Raw genomic sequence first — 21370 nt, forward strand, 5'->3', positions numbered from 1 at the left:
GAAGGTTCTTGCAAATCAAACAGAACAGAATTATTTATTTGTCAGAGACAAATGATCCACAGGGTTAAATTTACAGTGTAAAAAGGCATAGGCAGAATAGCTATTCACAAGGCTAGGAAAATACATCAGAGACAGCTGAACGTGAATTCCCTGCGGATGTAGTCAAGTGTAGTGGCAGGAAGTGGTCATAAAGCCTCCTGGCCAATAACGGAGATATGTAAATTACAACTAGCTACATGGGCATCTGCCCAGCAACTAGGGAGATCAGGAAGTGTAGGGATTTAAAGCCATAGGGGCACATTAACCCTGAGTCCCTACAAATGGTGACAATATTATTGACAGTGGTGGCACATGCCAGACACAAGAATCCCTGACTAATTTTATGGAAAGAAGGCATGTAGTTAGTTAAGGGAAATTACATCATATGTTTGCCTTTACCCTACATGCTCTACATGTAATACATGAATCCTGACACAGCACATACATGGAATCACACACATATTTACATTATTTGCTTTCTACACACAACAATCATAAAACAAAAAGATGGACCTACTTGTTGTAGCATTGACAGATACAGCAGAACTTGTTATATTATCCTGTGTCACAGTAAATACAGAGAATGAGTAGGTTACTCCCGCTTTCAGATCTTTCACTTCTGTACTGTTGGTTTTACTAGTTGTGTTCAAAGCTGTGCCACCATCAGACACCACCATGATCTCATATGTATAATTGCTGCTGTTGGTATCATTAGGAAGGGCCCATGATAAAGTCACTGAGGTTGTTGTTTGGCCTGTAACGGCCACATTTTTTGCAGGTGAGGGTTCTGGGAAATTAAAGATCAAAATTAAAATCAGAGTTATTCTGTTTTATATTAACTTCCTTCATTATATGTAGATAGATGGACAGAGAGACAGACAGACAGACTATTATAGATATACAGATTATATATAGATACATAGATATAAAACTCTGTATGTTCTATGTATGTAATTCATTTCATGTCATTTCTTTGTGTAAACATATTTATTTTACAGCGCTGCTGTTGGCACTCTAAAAAATACATGTTAATAATAATAATAATAATAATAATAATAATAACCCTGTTAAAGCACAAACCACGCTGGGGCTGTCCAGCTGGAGAAATGGGAGCATTGGCACTTTATCAATACCCATTAATAATCAGAATAATTATAAGATTAGGATGGTCTCTCTCAGCAGGGCACAGAGTTGGAGGGTTATCTTAGCCATCTGTAGTAGTAACTCATAGAAGGGTCGGGCAGCTGTCTGGCACAATAAGGAGCAGAAAGCGAATGAGTGACTGACAGAAGGCTGAGCAATTCTGTTAAGAATCAATGAGTGGAGTGAATACAGGGGTGAGAAAAACATTTTGACTTTACAGGTAGTCCACAAGGTCAAACTGGGCTGTTGGGACTCTGGCCTTGGCCCTTGTGGGCCCCATGGCTCCCAGCAACCCAGGGCTGCTCCCCACACTGTGGAATTGTGGACGTGGGCACCACAAAAAAGAAGTGCAGTTTGCAGTGTGGTGGGGAGGGGCGTTAAAAAACTGGCGGTCATGACTAGGTGGAGGGACCCTAGGCCGTAGCTACACTGTGTGCAGTCAACTCCCAGAGGGTAGAAGTTACTTTTATTATTTATGTTTCGCTTTATATATACTACTATATCTATAGCGAAAATTCAAGGAAGCAGACGGCACTTCTGAAACTGGGGTTTATTGGAGTACCTGCTGGTAACACCTGACGCGTTTCGGGAGATATCCCTTAATCATAGGTGATATATTCTGCTTTCTCACTTACTACTATATCTATACACACACCAATCAACTCACAAGTGTCAAAATGAATTTTGAGATGGTACAAGCCTCAAGGTTATTCATTAGATTGTGAGAATCTGTGTTCCATTATCCAGTATACAACAAGTCAGGAGGTTCTACCCGTTTCTCAGGTAAACAGTTGACAAAACAGAACACGGTTATAGACTAACCGTCCAATGAAGCAAAAATTGGCATGGGCAGTCTCCAAGTTCTCTTTGAAACATATATCATATTATAATTGTTGGTTGTGTGCCACAATTTGTTTTCTACTGCATGAAATCCAGCTCTGCAGGAAATGTACGAATATATATATATATATATATATATATATATATATATATATATATATATACGTACATTACCTGCAGAGCTGGATTTCATGCAGTAGAAAACAAATTATATATATATATATATATAAAACTTCTATACTGGTAAAATTTCTGTTACTAGTCACATTCCATGGTGTGCTTTCATATAATGGTAAATGCTGCTGTTTGTATCAGTTATTTGAAAGCTGGCAAGAGTCAGAAGGAGGTGGTAAATAATTCAAAAACTATAAAAAATGAAATAATGAAGACCAATTTAAAAGTTGCTTACAATTAGCCTTTATATAACTTACTAAAAGTTAACTTAAAGGTGAACCCCCCTGTTTAAAATAGCAACATTTGTTATATTGCAATGCAATTTTTTTATAACTATACATTTTTCCAACACTGTTATCAACAGACGTCTGCATTGGACAATTCAGTCAGTTTACATCATGATATTTATAGCGACAAAGGTCAGCTGGATAAGGGATCTTTCTGTAATTTGGATCTCCATACAGTATGTCTGTTAAAATTAATTTAAACATGAAATAAACTGACTGGTTTTGCTTCCAATAAGGATTAATTATATCTTAGTTGGGATCAAGTACAAGCTATTGTTTCATTATTACAGTAAAAAAAGTAATTGTTTTATTTATTTATTAGAATGATTTGCTTAACAGATGCCGTAAGAGATGGCCTTCCTGTAATTCCTGTAATTTGAAGCTTTCTGGATTCCGGGTTTCTGGAAAAGAGATCCCATATCTATACATGAGATGGTTCTGAGCATTTTGTTGCCTTGTATTTTTTTTTTTTATCACTCACAGACCGAAACCCAATGCAAGATTGGGAGGCCCATTTATCAAAGGTCAAATTTCAAATTCATGTTATTTAAGAAAAAAATTAAATATCTAAAACTCGTACGAATATTACCGCCCTGAAAACTCGTTGAATTCGAAAAAAATATGACTAAACTCGATTCCAGTTTTTTTCTCCAAAAAAAAACCTTTAATGTCAGGAAGGCTTCAAATTGGTCACTGGACCTCTCCCATTGACTTATACATGAACTCGGCAGGTTTAAAGTGGCAAATAGTCAAATTTGAATTATTCCCAGGGTATAGGTTTGAGAAATCTCGAAATTAAAATTAAAATTCAAATCGAGTTTGGACAATTCACAATTCAAATTTGAGAGTTTTGACCCCAAAAAAAAAAATATTTGAATTTACTATTGGACCCTTAAAGGGTTGGTTCACCTTTACAGGAACTGTTCAGTGTAAAAATAAAAACTGGGTAAATAGGCTGTGCAAAATAAAAAATGTTTCTAATATAGTTAGTTAGCCAAAAATGTAATGTATAAAAGCTGGAGTAACTGGATGTCTAACATAATAGCCAGAACACTACTTCCTGCTTTGCAGCTCTCTTGGTTTCCACTGATTGGTTACCAGGCAGTAACCAATCAATGACTTGAGGGGAGGCCACATGGGTCATAACTGTTACTTTTGAATCTGAGCTAACTCACTGAACAGTTATGTCCCATGTGGCCCCCCGTCAAGTCATTGACTAACTCGGAGTTAGTGAGCTGAAAAGCAGGAAGTAGTGTTCAGGCTATTATGTTACACATCCAATCACTCCAGCCTTTATACATTACATTTTTGGCTAACTAACTATATTAGATACATTTTTATTTTGCACAGCCTATCTATTTACCCAGTTTTTATTTTCACACTGAACTGTTCCTTTAAGGTAACTTTTATTATGTTATAGACTGACCAGTTCTTTTCATTTTGTTTTCATTATTAATTTTTAATAGTTATTTGCCTTTTTCTTCTGCGGCATTCAAATGGGCGTCGCTGACCCCTTCTAAAAAAACAAATGCTCTGTAAGGCTACAAATGTACTGTTATTGTTACTTTTTATAACTGATCCTTCTATTCAGACTCTCTCCTATTCATCTTCCAGTCTCTTATTCAAATCAATGCATGGTTGCTAGGGGAATTTGGACCCTAGTTACCAGATTGCTTAAGATGCAAATTGAAGAGCTGCTGAATAAAAAGCAAAATAACTCAAAAACCTTCAATAATTAAAAACAAATTGCAAATTGTCTCAGAATATCACTCTCTACATCGGGGGTCCTCAAACTTTATATAACCGTGAGCCACATTCAAATATAACAGAAGTTGGGGAGCAACACAAGCATTAATAACTCTCGGGGGAGTCAAATAATGGAATTTGGTAGACCCTATGTGAACTGGCAGCCTACAGGAGGTTAAACTTGACGGTACACCTGGTTTTTATGAAATTAAAACGTGCTTTCAAGCCTGGAATTAAAAAATAAGCACCTGCTCTGAGGTCACTGAGAGGACCATCTAAGGGGTTGGAGACATGTTGCTCGCGAGCCACTGGTTGGGGACCATTGCTCTACATCATACTAAAAGTTATCGCAAAACAACCCCTTTAATAAATCTGCCCCCTTAATCTTGCCTTTATGACAGGTGTATACTTCAATAGAAATGCAAAATTAATTTACTATGGGTAGGTATGAAAGTGCTATATTTCACACAAGATTTCACACATTTAAAACCTATGCAGAAGGTGCATGATAAACCTCTGTACAGCTGGTTGCTAAAAAAAGGGACACAGTTGGTAATCATTGGTGCCAGGATCTAGTCAATTACAGCCCAGATGCAAGTTATCTCTCAGCAAACCAGCAATCTACTATGATTACCTGAGTGAGCCGTCACTGGGGTTCCTCCATGCCATATCAGAAATATCTGTCAAGGAAATTCAATATATTCTGTTAGTTCATGGATAGAAAACATAACAACATAAATGCAGCATATATACAGTTCATTGTTATAGTACTTCTAAGGCATCGTTGTGCCATGACTGGTAAATTTAAACATCTCACGACAATAATTGACCTATGGCATTGGGAAGGTGTGATCTCTATATCTCATGTTGCTGTTACATTCTTTATTAGGGACTATCCGTACTAACACCTACCGACAGACTTCAATTCGTTTGCTACAGTGAGTGGGGGGGGGGGTTAGTAACTCATAATACACAAGACCTATGAATAACCTGTAAGTTATATTTCTCATGATAACCTAATAAACTGGAAAAGGATTATTGCTGCAAAAATACAATCAGCCATTAGGTGGCACAGTTACTTTAAGTATGAAACAATCCACTCTTTAGGCAGGAAAGTGTGAGCAGTAGTATGTATGGTCTTTGGTGGATGCTACAGGTTCAAGGTGTGTGGTCCCCCTTGCATCCCAGTAGATCTATACATAGGAAAAGCCCAGTAAACTATGGGGCAAACTATGGGGCAAATTTCTAAAGGGCAAAGTGGCTAACGCTAGCGAAAATTCACCAGCGTGACGTCATTTAGTTACTTTGCCGATTTACTAACGGGCGCTGGCGTAAATTCGCTACTCTGATGCTACTTCGTGCCTTTATGCCAGACGTAGTTGCGCTATGGCGAAGGGACGTAACTACGCTAATTCATTAACTTGTGCATTTTACTGAACGTTACTTCTTGCGCCAGACTTGCCTTCATCACCTCAGACCAGGCGAAGTGCAATAGAGTAAATAGGACTTGCTTAAAAAAAAAACGCTGTCGTCTTTTACTTTTTTAAGGGTGATAGGCTGAAAAAGATCGTAATTTTTTTTTGGGGGGGTACCCTCCTTCCCCCCTACATTTCCTAACATATGGCACCTAAACTATACAGTGGGCACATGTATAGGGCAAAATAACAACTCTATTTTATTTTATGAAGTTTTCCCAGGCTTGTGTAGTGTAATGTATTTGCTACACATACGGCCATTGTACTTAAACTTGGCGCAGTTTGCAAAATAGGCATCGCTAGCGTAACTTCGCCTTGCTTGACGAATTAAAGCTAGCGCAACTTCGTTAACTTTCGCCTCCCAGTGTGCAACTTAGGATTTTAGCGGCGCCCTGGCGAAACTTCGCCTGGCAAAGTGCTGCGAAGCCAACTCTGGCGCAACTTCGAAGGTAAGTAAATTTGCCCCTATAAATACAACCAAAGATACTAGATATTAATAATAAAATTTGCTATATTTTGCAATGAAGAAGAGCCCCAATATCATTTCATGATATTAAAGGTGGGTGCAGACACATGGCCGAAGCTTTTTCTTCAAAATTCAATCAGCAGGATGGGTCTGGTGCTATGTTTGCCACCTGGCTGGTATTTCAGCAGCCTAGCTGGTAAGACGCTGTCTAAGGCTAGGGTAAGTATCAAATATTTGCTGGCAATGTATATTGCTAATAAGTATAGGCGCCCATAGATACCCCACAATTCTCCCACTACAGACAATCTTATCCAATTGTTCCCTCCATCTAAATCAGCAGAGAAAGAGGGTGAAATATTTTGTTTAGGGTGGCTACCACTTGCAGGTATTGCAGAAGAGAACTTATACTTATATATTAAAGGGATACTGTCATGGGGAAAAATTTTTTTTCAAAATGAGTCAGTTAATAGTGCTAATCCAGCAGAATTCAGCACTGAAATCCATTTCTCAAAAGAGCAGATTTTTATATATTCAATTTTGAAATCTGACATGGGGCTAGACATTTTGTCAATTTCCCAGCTGCCCCAAGTCATGTGACTTGTGCTCTGATAAACTTCAATCACACTTTACTGCTGTACTGCAAGTTGGAGTGATATCACCCCTCCCTTCCCCCCCCAGCAGCCAAACAAAAGAACAATGGGAAAGTAACCAGATAACAGCTCCCTAACACAAGATAACAGCTGCCTGGTAGATCTAAGAACAACACTCAATAGTAAAAACCCATGTCCCACTGAGACACATTCAGTTACATTGAGAAGGAGAAACAGCAGCCTGCCAGAAAGCATTTCTCTCCTAAAGTGCAGGCACAAGTCACATGACCTGGGGCAGCTGGGAAATTGACAAAATGTCTAGCCCCATGTCAGATTTCATAACTGAATATAAAAAAATCAGTTTGCTCTTTTGAGAAATATATTTCAGTGCAGAAGTCTGCTGGAGTAGCACTATTAACTGATGTGTTTTGAAAAAAACATATTTTCCGTTGACAGAATCCCTTTAATATATAGGGGTTGATCTCTCTCAATTGTCATGGTTCTCTACCTATGCCATTCTGCTCCCCTTCAGTCTGCCCAGCCACACCATAATCTGCCTTAAACATCCTCCTATTATGTCATCTCCCGTCTCCTGTCTTTAATTTATGGGAAAGAAACTATAGCATAAGAACCACCGCGGGGCTCTGTGTCTCCTTAAAAAGAGAAGGAACCCAAAGGAATTAAGGCGTAACCAAATATTTTAAAATTATACAATTTATTAAACTTTTCTCCCTCACATCTTATTTTCTAATTATTAACCTATAATGATATGTTAATGGCATAAAAACATTACTTTATAACCCTGCAAAGAAGATGGGACGCTGACTGTAACAAAGAAATGTGTGATAAACATTAGGGCCTTATTGTATCTGCAGTTCATACCTTAAGGGCAGAAACACACACTCAGATTTGGGGAGATGTAGTCGCCCAGCGGTAAATCGCCTCTTCTTCGGGGCGACTAATCTCCCCGAACTGCCTCCCGCCGTCTAGAATCGAAATTGCCAGTGGGATCAGAGCACTTCGTTTTCCGAAGTCGCCTGAAATTTTTTATCTGCAGTTCATACCTTAAGGGCAGAAAAGAACTCTCAGATTCGGGGGGATTCAGTCGCCCGGCAATAAATCGCCTCTTCAATCGCCGGGGGGATGGCACTCGGAGCACTTCCTTTTCCGAAGTCACCTTTGCAAAATAGGCATCGCTAGCGTAACTTCGCCTTGCTTGACGAATTAAAGCTAGCGCAACTTCGTTAACTTTCGCCTCCCAGTGTGCAACTTAGGATTTTAGCGGCGCCCTGGCGAAACTTCGCCTGGCAAAGTGCTGCGAAGCCAACTCTGGCGCAACTTCGAAGGTAAGTAAATTTGCCCCTATAAATACAACCAAAGATACTAGATATTAATAATAAAATTTGCTATATTTTGCAATGAAGAAGAGCCCCAATATCATTTCATGATATTAAAGGTGGGTGCAGACACATGGCCGAAGCTTTTTCTTCAAAATTCAATCAGCAGGATGGGTCTGGTGCTATGTTTGCCACCCGGCTGGTATTTCAGCAGCCTAGCTGGTAAGACGCTGTCTAAGGCTAGGGTAAGTATCAAATATTTGCTGGCAATGTATATTGCTAATAAGTATAGGCGCCCATAGATACCCCACAATTCTCCCACTACAGACAATCTTATCCAATTGTTCCCTCCATCTAAATCAGCAGAGAAAGAGGGTGAAATATTTTGTTTAGGGTGGCTACCACTTGCAGGTATTGCAGAAGAGAACTTATACTTATATATTAAAGGGATACTGTCATGGGGAAAATTTTTTTTTCAAAATGAGTCAGTTAATAGTGCTAATCCAGCAGAATTCAGCACTGAAATCCATTTCTCAAAAGAGCAGATTTTTATATATTCAATTTTGAAATCTGACATGGGGCTAGACATTTTGTCAATTTCCCAGCTGCCCCAAGTCATGTGACTTGTGCTCTGATAAACTTCAATCACACTTTACTGCTGTACTGCAAGTTGGAGTGATATCACCCCTCCCTTCCCCCCCCAGCAGCCAAACAAAAGAACAATGGGAAAATAACCAGATAACAGCTTCCTAACACAAGATAACAGCTGCCTGGTAGATCTAAGAACAACACTCAATAGTAAAAACCCATGTCCCACTGAGACACATTCAGTTACATTGAGAAGGAGAAACAGCAGCCTGCCAGAAAGCATTTCTCTTCTAAAGTGCAGGCACAAGTCACATGACCTGGGGCAGCTGGGAAATTGACAAAATGTCTAGCCCCATGTCAGATTTCATAACTGAATATAAAAAAATCAGTTTGCTCTTTTGAGAAATATATTTCAGTGCAGAAGTCTGCTGGAGTAGCACTATTAACTGATGTGTTTTGAAAAAAACATATTTTCCGTTGACAGAATCCCTTTAATATATAGGGGTTGATCTCTCTCAATTGTCATGGTTCTCTACCTATGCCATTCTGCTCCCCTTCAGTCTGCCCAGCCACACCATAATCTGCCTTAAACATCCTCCTATTATGTCATCTCCCGTCTCCTGTCTTTAATTTATGGGAAAGAAACTATAGCATAAGAACCACCGCGGGGCTCTGTGTCTCCTTAAAAAGAGAAGGAACCCAAAGGAATTAAGGCGTAACCAAATATTTTAAAATTATACAATTTATTAAACTTTTCTCCCTCACATCTTATTTTCTAATTATTAACCTATAATGATATGTTAATGGCATAAAAACATTACTTTATAACCCTGCAAAGAAGATGGGACGCTGACTGTAACAAAGAAATGTGTGATAAACATTAGGGCCTTATTGTATCTGCAGTTCATACCTTAAGGGCAGAAACACACACTCAGATTTGGGGAGATGTAGTCGCCCAGCGGTAAATCGCCTCTTCTTCGGGGCGACTAATCTCCCCGAACTGCCTCCCGCCGTCTAGAATCGAAATTGCCAGTGGGATCAGAGCACTTCGTTTTCCGAAGTCGCCTGAAATTTTTTATCTGCAGTTCATACCTTAAGGGCAGAAAAGAACTCTCAGATTCGGGGGGATTCAGTCGCCCGGCAATAAATCGCCTCTTCAATCGCCGGGGGGATGGCACTCGGAGCACTTCCTTTTCCGAAGTCACCTGAAGTCTCGGACGACTTCGGAAAATGAAGCGAATCGATTGCCATCCCACCGGCGATTTACATTCTAGCCAGCGGGACGCAGTTCGTGTAGATTAGTTGCGCTGGGCGACTAATCTCCCTGGATCTGAGCGTGTGTCTCTGCCCTTAGGCAGTAGTTTAATTAAAGAAAACAGTGCTGATAAATCTCAATTGCTTTATTATGTGCCAGGCCCTTGAGCAGTCATTTGGTACCAGAAACTTGTATTCTTATATGCCTTGAAACCACCTCATACCTATAGATGTCATACTTGTCGGCTTACTCTATATTTCCCAAGCTATGATATAGGATATAAATAGGATAAATGCATAAGTATCACTAGTTATTGCTGTATAATTTTTCATGGATGGCACCATTGTTGTGAATAAAAACCATTAAAGGGGGTTTTCAGTTAACTTTTATCTTTCTATAAAATAGAATGAACTTTGCAACTAACCTTCATCATTTCTTTTTTTATAGTTTTTGTCAAATATTTGCCTCCTTCTGACTTTTTCCAGTTTTAAAAAGGAGGTCCCTAACTCGTCTAAAAAAACATATTCTCTGTAAGGCTACACGTTTATTGTTATTGCTACTTTTTATTACTCAGCTTTCTATTCAGGCCTCTGCTATTCATATTCCAGTTACTAATTCAAATCAAGGGATGTTTGCTAGGGGAATTTGGACCCTAGCAACCTGGCTGCTGAAACTGCAAACTGGAGAGCTGCTGAATAAAAAGCTAAATAACTCAAAAAACACAAATAATAAAAAATGAAACCCAATTGCAAATTGTGTCAGAATAGCACTCTCTACGTCATACTAAAAGTTATTGCAAAGGGGAACAACCCCCTTAGTAAATTGTCCCATTAATGTGATGTTACTAATGCCAATCACTGTGTAGCTAGTTAAATACTGAAACTGGAGACTGTCTGGGAGGTATTAAATATATTTTCAAATAGAAAGTTTAGAAATAGAAGTTTTCTTTGGCTGTCATTGACCTGCTAACCAACAGCTTCCATGCAGTCTGATCAACCTTTCTATGGAGACAGTAAAGTCAAACACTAAGGGGCACATTTACTATGGGTCGAATATCGAGGGATAATTAACCCTCGATTTTAGACCATCGAAGTAAAATCCTTCAGTTTCGAATATCAAAGTCGAAGGATTTACCGCATTTAGTTTGATGGAATGATCAAAGGAAAAATCGTTCGATCGAACGATTAAATGCTTCGATTGGAACGATTCGAAGGATTTTAATCCGTCGACCGAACGATTTTCCTTCGATCAGAAATTACTTAGAAGACCTATGGGGAAGGTCCCCATAGGCTAACATTGGTGCTCGGTAGGTTTTAGGTGGCGAAGTAGGTAGTTGAAGTTTTTTTTAAAGAGACAGTACTTCGACTATCGAATGGTGGAACGATTTTTAGTTCGAATCGTTCGATTCGAAGTCGAAGGTCGAAGTAGTCAATTCGATGTTCGAAGTAGCCAAAAAAAAACTTCGAAATTCAAAGTATTTTTCATTCTAATCCTTCACTCGAGCTTAGTAAATGTGCCCCTAAGCATTGCCGGCCATCTCTGTTCCTCTGACTGAAGGGCAAGGTATCAGAAACTAGTGTAGGTATAAACCAGAGATAGGGATTCTGGAATGTGACTGATATCAAACACAGGCTATCTGGTTGTTAGGCTCAGCTCCCCTCCATTATCCCTGATTATTTAAACATGTTCCTGGCAAAACCTGAAATGAGGAAGTAAAAATGAATGTATCCTTCACATGAACTCTGTACCTTTAGTAACATGCAAAGCATGAAATTTACAGCACTATTCAAATATATAGCACTGCGGCTTTGAAACTTCCCAAGGATCAACATTCTCCTCTTCTAAAGTTCATAAACATCAATATTATTCTTTTTTATAGCTCCAACATATCCCACAGCGCACTACAGATCATTCACATCAGTCCTTGCCCCAGTGAGCTTACAATCTTAGGTCCCTATCATGCACATACACACTATGGTGAGTTTTATCAGGAGCCAATGAACCCGCCTGTATGTTTGGAGAGTGGGGGGAAACCAGAAGAAACCCATTGGGAGAACATACCAAGCAGAAAATATCAAGAATGTTATTTATATCCTACGAGGTTCTGCATTTTAGGTCCTTGACTGATCAACTTATCTGTGACATTGCCTTGATAATAATACTGTATTTACTGTATTCTAAGTACAGGACTGAGGGGAAAGCCCGGGGAAACATCTATCTAAAGCCTGTATGTGGGTGGAAGGGTGTGCCTGTGTATAGAACAAGTGTACAAAGGTTTATTATTGAAATTATCCTGGCTGGTCTGCTGCTTTTATGTTGCTTTTTCACCAAAACCCCATAAAATAAAGGCTGCAAACAACTCCAAATTGATCCCTGGACCTCTCCCAATGACTTAAACAGCAATTCGGCAGGTTTTAGGTGGCGAATAGTCAAATTTGAGAGTATGATCAATCTCGAAAATCGAATTAGAATTTTTTTAAAAACTCGAATCAAGTCCCTAGTCAAATTTGACAGTTTTGACCATAAAAAAAGTAGAAAATTCGATTCGAATTTTCAATTCTGCCCTTGATAAATCTGCCCCTTGAACTGCAAGTTTTCATGAGCCGACTCCTCTTAATTGAGGATTGTTTTTGCATGTTGCAATATTTTAGCAGTGTACGATGCTATTAAAACTTTGTTCTCAAAGGGGTCCCATTTCTGACTCGTGCCCCTAGGCCTCTCTAATTACAGGTATGGGATCTGTTATGCAGAATGCTCAGGACCAGAACTTTCCATAATTTAGGATCTTCATATCTTAAAGGAACAGTAACACCAAAAAGTAAAGTGTTTTAGAGTAATGAAAATATAATGCAGTGTTGCCCTGCACTGGTATAATTGATGTGTTTGCTTCAGAAACACTACTATTGTTCATATAAACAAGCTGCTGTGTAGCAATGACGGAAATTGAAAAAAGTCTATATGGCACAGGTTAAATAGTGGATAACAGATAACACCATTGTGTTCTACAGAGCTTATCTGCTATGTAAAGCTGGCCATAGACGCAAAGATCTCATCGTACGAATCAAGGATTCGTACGTGTGTGGAGAGACCCAACATTTTTCGTCCGGCGGAGATCGGTCGTTTGCTTCGATGGGACAGAAAATTTCTGCGTGTATTGCCGATCGTACGATTTTCAGTGGGAGACTGTCACTAGCTTTGTCTATCGTACGATTGCTGTCAGGGGCAGAACATCGGCCGATCTGTTCTTTAACTACTTGATTTGGTCGGAATGGTAAGACTTTGATCTGAATGGTTAGTGACAGGTCGGGAGATGGGAAAGTCCGATCGTACGATGATTCATACGATCGGATCTTTGCGTCTGTGGCCAGCTTAACTTTAGCCTTTTCTCCTTTGAATGGCTGCCCCCATGGCTACACAGCAGCTTATTTATATAAACAATAGTAGTGTTTCTGAAGCAAACACACCAGTTTTACCAGTGCAGGGCAACACTGCATTATATTTGTATTACTTAAATCAAATAAATTTTTTTGATGTTTCTGGTCCTTTAAGTCTACCAGAACATCTTTAAAACAGTACATGATAAGTTTCGATATTCTAATTTTCGAACTTTTTTCAAATTCGAATCGAATTTGGACTATTCCCTAGACGAAGTACACAAAAATAGCTTGAAATCTGAATTTTTTTTACTCCGACTTTTCACTTCGACCCTTGATAAATCTGCCCTTAAGTCTACTAGAAAACCACGTAAACATTAAATAAACCCAATAGGCTGGTTTTGCTTCCAATAAGGATTCATTATATCTTAGTTGGGATCAAGTACAATCTACTGTTTTATTATTACAGAGAAAATGGACATTTTTTCATTTTGGATTAATGTGGTCACACATTTCTAGGTCAGATTGTGGTTGAGTAGGAGGTTTCTGGCTGAGGCATATTCTCTAAACACCAGTTGAGGAGAGGCTTCTATACTAGAGTCACACATGACTGGGGGGGGGATCTATTGCACCAAACAATGTAAATATACCATAAATCTATTTGTTCCAGTGAAATGTATAAAGGTTTGCAGGTAGCTGTGAAAATCCCAACATGCCCCTTGATCCAAGCAGGTGCATAGTATATTTCTTTCTAATTCAATAAATATCCCCACCTCAAGGTGGGCATATCAGGGAGAGTTCAAACATTGCCAAACGAGCGGATCTTAACTGCCCAAACCCAGTCTGTAAATGTTTAGCTATTGAACCCCCTGTTAGAGAAATTAGAGAAACTTATCATGTACTGTCTCTTTAAAACTTCACATCTAAAACCTGCTGAATTGCTGTTTTAGCCTATGGGGGACCTCCTAGAAGCCATATGGAGTCAATTGGTGGACTTTGAAAAATGTACTTCGAATCGAATTCGATCTTACTTCAATTCGAACGATCAAATACAGCCTATTCACCCGCAAAAGAAAAACCCTTTGATCTCAGTTGGTCTTTTTTTATTCGAAGTTATGCGAGTTCAAAAAAATCCCATTACTTCGAAATTTGACCCTTGATAAATCTGCCCCTTAATGTATGTAAGATCCAAATTGCAGAAAGATCAGTTATCTGGAAAATCCCAGTTCCCAGAGCATTCTGAATAACAGGTCCCATATGCGTACATCACAGAGAGCTGCCCTACTGCTTTTGCCATTAAAACTTTCATATAGTAGGTTATACAGATAATGGGTTACCGGATAATGGATCCCATACCTGTAGTATTTCCTACATCGCATATTACAATCTTTATTAAGAAGACCAGGAGATAGAGTGAAAACAGGGGTTTACCTACAGAATGTGCAGAAGCTGGGAGTGGTGTTTATATTATTGTTATTATTATAATGGATAATAATAATAATGATAATGATAATAATAATAATAATACAACATGTATTATGAGTGTCAACATATTGTGCATCACTGATAGGTAGCACTGTTATATCAGGCAACTGACGGGGAATTATGACAGATCCTAAATATTATCTGTAATATTGTGCAGATACCCAGAAACGACATATTGTTGGGGTCCGAGAGGAAATATTTGGGAACCATTGATCTCTGATGTGGGGAAACAATGTCTGCCAGTTATTCTTTTATATATATCTGGAGCTAGCTGTTACCAGGGGCTAACAATATCTGGGCTGAAAAATAAAATGTTAATTTATGAAGTGGAGACATACACTAAAGGTGGCCATACACGGGCCGATAAAAGCAGCTTATTGGCCCGTGTATGGGGCCCTCCAACGGGCTTCCCCGATCGATATCTGGCCGAAAGTCAGCCAGATGTCGATCGGACGGGACTAAAAATCCAGTCGGATCGCGGCCGCATCTGTTCGTTGATGCAGCCCTGTGATCCAACCGCCCTTTAGCCATCGTTAGGATCCGATCGTTGGGCCCTAGGGCCCACGATCGGATCAGCCCGATATTGCCCACCTCAAGGTGGGCATATCGGGGAGAGATCTTCTTGTTTGGCGACATTGCCAAACGAGCGGATCTCTCCGTGTATGGCCACCTTAACTGCCCATACCCAGTCTGTAAATGTTTAGCTATTAAGCCCCCTGCTAGAGAAACCTCTAACTTATAAAACCTCTAATACTTAATTGGCTTTTGACAGAGAGCCCAGAATACGTGGCAGGTGCACTTTGATACTTTTGTAACAATTTTAGATAAGCAAAGAAACAATTGTAACAATTTAAGATAAGCAGGTCTCTTGGGGAAACTGTGAGTTGCAGCTTAAAGCGCAATTCACCGTCATTAGCAAAACTGTAATAACACATAACAACCACAGAAATGTGTTCAAACTTTCATAACCTGCCAAATTTTGTAAAATGAGCATGGTAATTAGGGGCATGTGTCCACAAAAACGGTCATGGTCAAAAAAAATTTGCCACACTGGGCGCGGCAAATCTTTTTGGCCCTCTTTCTATTTCCAAAATGTTGGGAGGTATGATAAAACTCCACGTGTGACATAGGTTCGCCAGGTATAGATTAGTCAGATGGAAAGGCAAAATGTTACCAATGTAGGGAAGCAAATAAAATGTAAAAGATATACCTAATTATGGAAATAAAGAGGCCAGTGATCAAAGGCTCATATACAGAACTTTCATTCCATATTGAGTTCATGTAAATGTATTGGAATTACTGTCCCTGAACCGGACAAACCAGTTCTAATTTCTGTCTTTAATTCGGTGAGTCAACATATATGGAATGTACCCGCCTTGTTCATTCGGCTCGCTGCTAATTCCAATACACTCCTTTCTGACCTTTAGGGTTTTATGTCTGAAATAGCTGAACGCACCTTTGAGTGCTAATTGGGCAGCAGAGAAACATTGTTTGTGAACTTGCCCGTCTGCGGAACAAGTGTTTAATTTGTTAAGTTACATACAGTAGGTACAGGACAAACAATGTTAATTCCGGAAGAAAAATACGCTTATGTCCAAGTACTCGACTTCACTCCGACTCAGAAATGAAACTAATGCCTTAATGAACCCAAAAGGGCAGTCAAATAAGTCTGAAAGTTCTGAAATGCTGTGTCCCATAGACTCCATTTTATCCAAATATATTGTTAAAAATAATTAATTTTTTCACTGCAATAATAAAACAGTAGCTTGTATTTGATCCCAACTAAGATATCATTATCCTTATTGGAAGCAAAATCAGCCTATTGGGTTTATATAATATTTACATGATTTTCTAGTAGACTTAATCCAAATTAAGGAAAGATCTGTTATCTGGAAAACCCCAGGTCCCGAGCTTTCTGGATAACACGTCCCACAGCTGTAATACATTTGTATTTTATCATTTGCCAAAAGGCTTACAGTTAAAGATGGGCGAATAAATTCATGAAATTCAATGAATAAAGTCATGAATTTGCGGCGAAAATTCGCCTGCGTCAAAAAATTTTGGATGCCCATTGACTTTAGCGCCAGCATCAAAATTTCCACGAGTGACTTTTTGGACTCGAGTCTCAATTTAGATTTTCACCAGTTTTTTTTTTGAAAATTTTTCTCTGTTTCGCCAGTTTTTTCGGGAAATTCACAAATTTTTCGTCTAAGCAAAATGGGAGAAATTCGCCCATCACTGCTCACAGTCTTTAAATCTAATATACCTGCCAATACTATTTCTTCAAGGAGGGAATAACCCCTCTTCTGTACAGAAATAACTAACAGTGAATAGAATTATTCGATGTAATTACATGTTTATACAGATCTCATCTTCCGCAATGTAACTGCAATGTAAACAGTTCAAACACTTGTCCCCAACTTACTACTTAAATCATATTCAAATCACATAATTACAGTCGAAGGATATAATCCCTATTAAAACTTTGTAATTATATTAGCTTTCACAGATCAGTCTTAAAAATCAGAAATAATGGCCTGGCTAAACAGAATGTAAGCTCTCCAAGTAGTCGTGGGCGTAGGCCAGAAAGCTCTGAAGCCTTGTTCACATTAACAATTAAAAGTACCGTGTTTTGTGGCAGGTACTCGAGATTTCTTTGAGCTAAGTCTTGTACTACGAAATTGGAGTCCTGTAATGCTGACTTTAAGGGGCACATTTACTAAGCTCGATTGAAGGATTCCAATGAAAAAAACTTAGAATTTCAAAGCATTTTTTTGGGTACCTCGACAATCGAATAGGCTACTACAACCTTCGACTTGGACGATTCAAACTAAAAATGGTTAGACCGTTCGACCATTCGATAGTCTAAGTACTGTCTCTTTAAAAAATACTTTGACTACCTACTTCGGCAGTTTAAACCTACCGAGGTACAATGTTAGCCTATGGGGACCTTCCCCAGAGCTTTTTTTGATCGAAGAAAAATCCTTCAATCGATCGCTTAAAATCGTTCGAATCGTTCGATTCAAAGGATTTTTATAGTTCGAACGAACGATTTTTACTTCGATCGAAGGACTTGCGCTAAATCCTTCAAATTCGATATTCGAGTCGAAGGATTTAACTTCGAGGGTCGAATCTGAGGGTTTATTAACCCTCGAAATTCGACCCTTGATAAATGTGCCTCTAACTGTGTTCAATGTGAAAAAGAGATCATTAAAGGGATACTGTCATGGGAATTTTTAACAGTGCTGCTCCAGCAGAATTCTGCAATGAAATCAATCTTTCAAAAGAGCAAACATATTTTTTTATATTTAATTTTGAAATCTGACATGGGGCTAGACATTTTGTCAGTTTCCCAGCTGCCCCAGTCATGTGCCTTGTGCTCTGATAAACTTCAGTCACTCTTTTCTGCTGTACTGCAATATAATATCACCGCCCTTCCGCCCCAGCAGCCAAACAAAAGAACAACAGGAAGGTAACCAGATAACAGCTCCCTAACACAAGATAACAGCTCCCTGGTAGATCTAAGTGAAATCCAGGTCCCACTGCGACACATTCAGTTACATTGAGTAGGAGAAACAACAGCCTGTCAGAAAGCAATTCCATCCTAAAGTGCTGGTTCTTTCTGAAAGCACATGACCAGGCAAAATGACCTGAGATGCATCTACACAATAATATTACAACTAAAAAAAATACACTTGCTGGTTTAGGAATGACATTTTATATTGTAGAGTGAATTATTTGCAGTGTAATTTAGAAATAAAAAGTACATCATAAAAAGCATGACAGAATCCTTTTAAGCATGTTTACTGGACGCAAATGCTCACTCCCCTCATCGTTTTTTACTTTTAATATACTTTATATATTTTTGGGATTAGTCTGCGCAAGTGAAGCAATCAGTTTCTCAATTTTCTTTTGCCATGATTGCTGCTTTACAAAACTTGCCCTAGTATTAATAGGTCCAAAAAGGATGTCTTTTCCCTCTGACTTTTGGATGTTAAAAGTTTGCACCTTCCTTCCTAGTAACTTGTTATAATTTACAGGTATTTCAATGTTACACCCTAGAAAGGGTAGCCTTTATACCCCGCATTATTGTAAACCAGCAGGTCACATGAGTCCTTCTGTACTGGTATTCAGTGTTGGACTGGGATGCCAGGGGCCCACCAAAAAACCTTAGACCATGGGCCCACTTTCCAAACTATTATTCTTCTTCTCACTTAACCTTTTTTATAATTTATACTCTTATTTATACTCTATTCTTCCATTATTAAGCCTCTTTTTTCCCCATAAAGAAATAGGGAATGAGCCTGAAATAAGCCAAATGGTTAGAAGCAAGAGGCCCACTGACAACTGGGCCCACCGGGAGTTTTCCTGGTATCCGACACTGCTGGTATTTGTTCTTGGGAATGCCTATAGCCAATTGTCTGTGATACCCAAAACAGCTGGAATAGTATTCTAGAAGCCTTCGCCCAAACCATTTATTCCTAAAATACAACACTAGCCCACTCACTGTAGGTCTGAAGTAGTTACCACCGTATTATATAGTAGCTTTAGAAGAAACAAAATGTCAGGGTGATGTTCTAAACAATCTTTTTAAAGTGGAAAAAAATCAAATGCAGCCATCCTTAATAAGTCAAAATGTGTCTATGCTGGAACCCAAGGGTCAGGATTTGGTTTAGTTGAGCACTAAGAATTCGTCCGAATCTGAATTTGTAAGAATCTTTACCAAAATTCAGGGTATTCCTAATCAAAGCTAGTTTATGATTAAGCACATTGGGGATAACTTACCCACATAGGTGCCAAATTGCACAAGTGCAGGTGCAAAAAAGCATCATCAGCAATTAATTTTGGACTAGGAGTTAGAAAATAAAAACAAAGGCCTACCAGATTGCAAAGGCATTTCTGGAGCTGCTGCCGCCCGCCAAGCTCGCATTACCTATTTGGGATCGGAGCAGGTTAATGGAGGCTGCATCGTTAGTGCAAAAGGTGCAATAGAGCTCTCTGCACTTGAAGAGCCAGATTTCCATTTAAAAAATTGAAATTAGGCTACTTAAAGTCAAGGGGTTCCCGTGCAGGAAATCTGAGTCTGTTGGGAGTAAGTCAAAAAGGCCCAAGCCTAGGGCAGCAGGAAATAAAGATTGCATTTTTATAGTTCCAATGCATTTCATAATTGTTTTGATGATTTAAGATTCAGGGCAGGGTTAGGTATATATATGTGTCTAAGGCTGGGACATGTGTGGCATTACCCCACTCTAGGCTTCATCATTCCCCCTCAGGGTTAAGTCACGCGATGCAGCCTGCCACCACCCTGTGTGTCACAATCATGGCGTCCCATTGGTTTCCTTACCATGTAACTAGAATTAATTATCTCTCTACACTCCTAGTCAGTAGTTAAGCAGAAAGGCTTTAGGCCTGCCAAAACTACGCTCCTCTTTCGCTGGTCTAAGCAGAAGCTTTTTTGACATTATAGTTGTTATTTATTAAAGGTCGAGTTGTGTTTTCCCAAAAAATCCAAGTTTTTCAAGGGTAGCTTCAGTAAAAACACGAATTTTTGGGATAAAAAAAAACCTCAAATTGTTCGAGATTTATTATGCCCCGAAGCTGCAAAAAACCCAAATCTGAAAATACATGAGCCAAAACCTATCGAGGTCATGTAGAAGTCAATGGCAGAAGTCCCTTGAACTATTTGAAGATGTTTTTAGCCTTCATGATTTTCGGGGTTTTTTACAGTGGTTTGTGCTCGGAAACTCAATCAATTTGAGGTTTTCCAGGTTTTTTTTCACCGATAACTCGATCAGTTTTTCCCAACAATTGCATTCAATCGAGTTTTTTACCTAAATAAGCAAACATTCGAGTTGTGAGTTTATTGGAGGTAGAAAAAAAACGTACAAACTCAAGCGTTGATAAATAACCCCCTTAGTGTGTGTGAGTGTGGGGAGTTCTAGAACTGTCAATATTTCTAATCACAAATACAATCAAACAAAGAAAAGCTCTTTTAGAGTCATAGAAAGGCGTGTCACAGTAAAATGCTCCGTTGTATGGTGGTTGCTTGTCTTTATTTAGCTTAATTTCAGATGTTACTCAGAAATGTGTGCACTGGAAATAATATTTTCAAGTTTCCGGTGTTTATTCAGCTTTCACATCTACCTTCATATATTATAGTGACCTGTGAGTGAGCTGCATCCTTTTTAGAATGCGGAGAGGTTAGCCGATGCACCTTTACAGGCCCAGATTTCTGATTTGGGCACCCCTAGGTCAGAGGGTCCTGCCACTGCTCCTCACAACCACCCCCACAAACACATGTGCTGGTTTCCACTGGGGTACTGGAGATTAGGCATACAGCAAATTTAAAGAGCTGTCAAATCTCCTGTTCTTTTGCAAAATTAAGAATGCAGCTGGGCAGAATGTCGCCCCTATAATCTTGCTGCCCTAGGCCTGGGCCTTTGTGGCCTGCCCATAAAATCCAGACCTGCACCTTTATGGGGAAAACCTTTTTATATAATGGCATCATGGAGAGTACAGTAAAAGAATGCACTCGTAATCATTATTTCAATACTCCTAGTCAAGATGTGCC

At 39.1% G+C, this 21370-nt stretch overlaps 1 protein-coding gene across 9 annotated transcripts in view; it reads right to left on the minus strand.

Moving 5' to 3' along the window:
- The window catches only part of ptprh.L (protein tyrosine phosphatase, receptor type H L homeolog), a 118894-nt gene that overhangs the window by 63830 nt on the left and 33694 nt on the right, over nt 1-21370 (minus strand). For all 9 annotated transcript variants that reach the window (XM_041569629.1, XM_018226381.2, XM_018226382.2 and 6 more), the window contains exons 2-3: nt 4864-4909; nt 557-826 (exon numbers count right to left, since the gene is read on the minus strand). In XM_041569629.1, the coding sequence (XP_041425563.1) occupies nt 557-826; nt 4864-4909 (316 nt within the window). The remainder of the gene's footprint in view (nt 1-556; nt 827-4863; nt 4910-21370) is intronic.

This window comes from Xenopus laevis, chromosome 7L (genome assembly GCF_017654675.1).
Source record: "Xenopus laevis strain J_2021 chromosome 7L, Xenopus_laevis_v10.1, whole genome shotgun sequence".
In the NCBI taxonomy this organism is placed as follows: Eukaryota; Metazoa; Chordata; class Amphibia; order Anura; family Pipidae; genus Xenopus; species Xenopus laevis.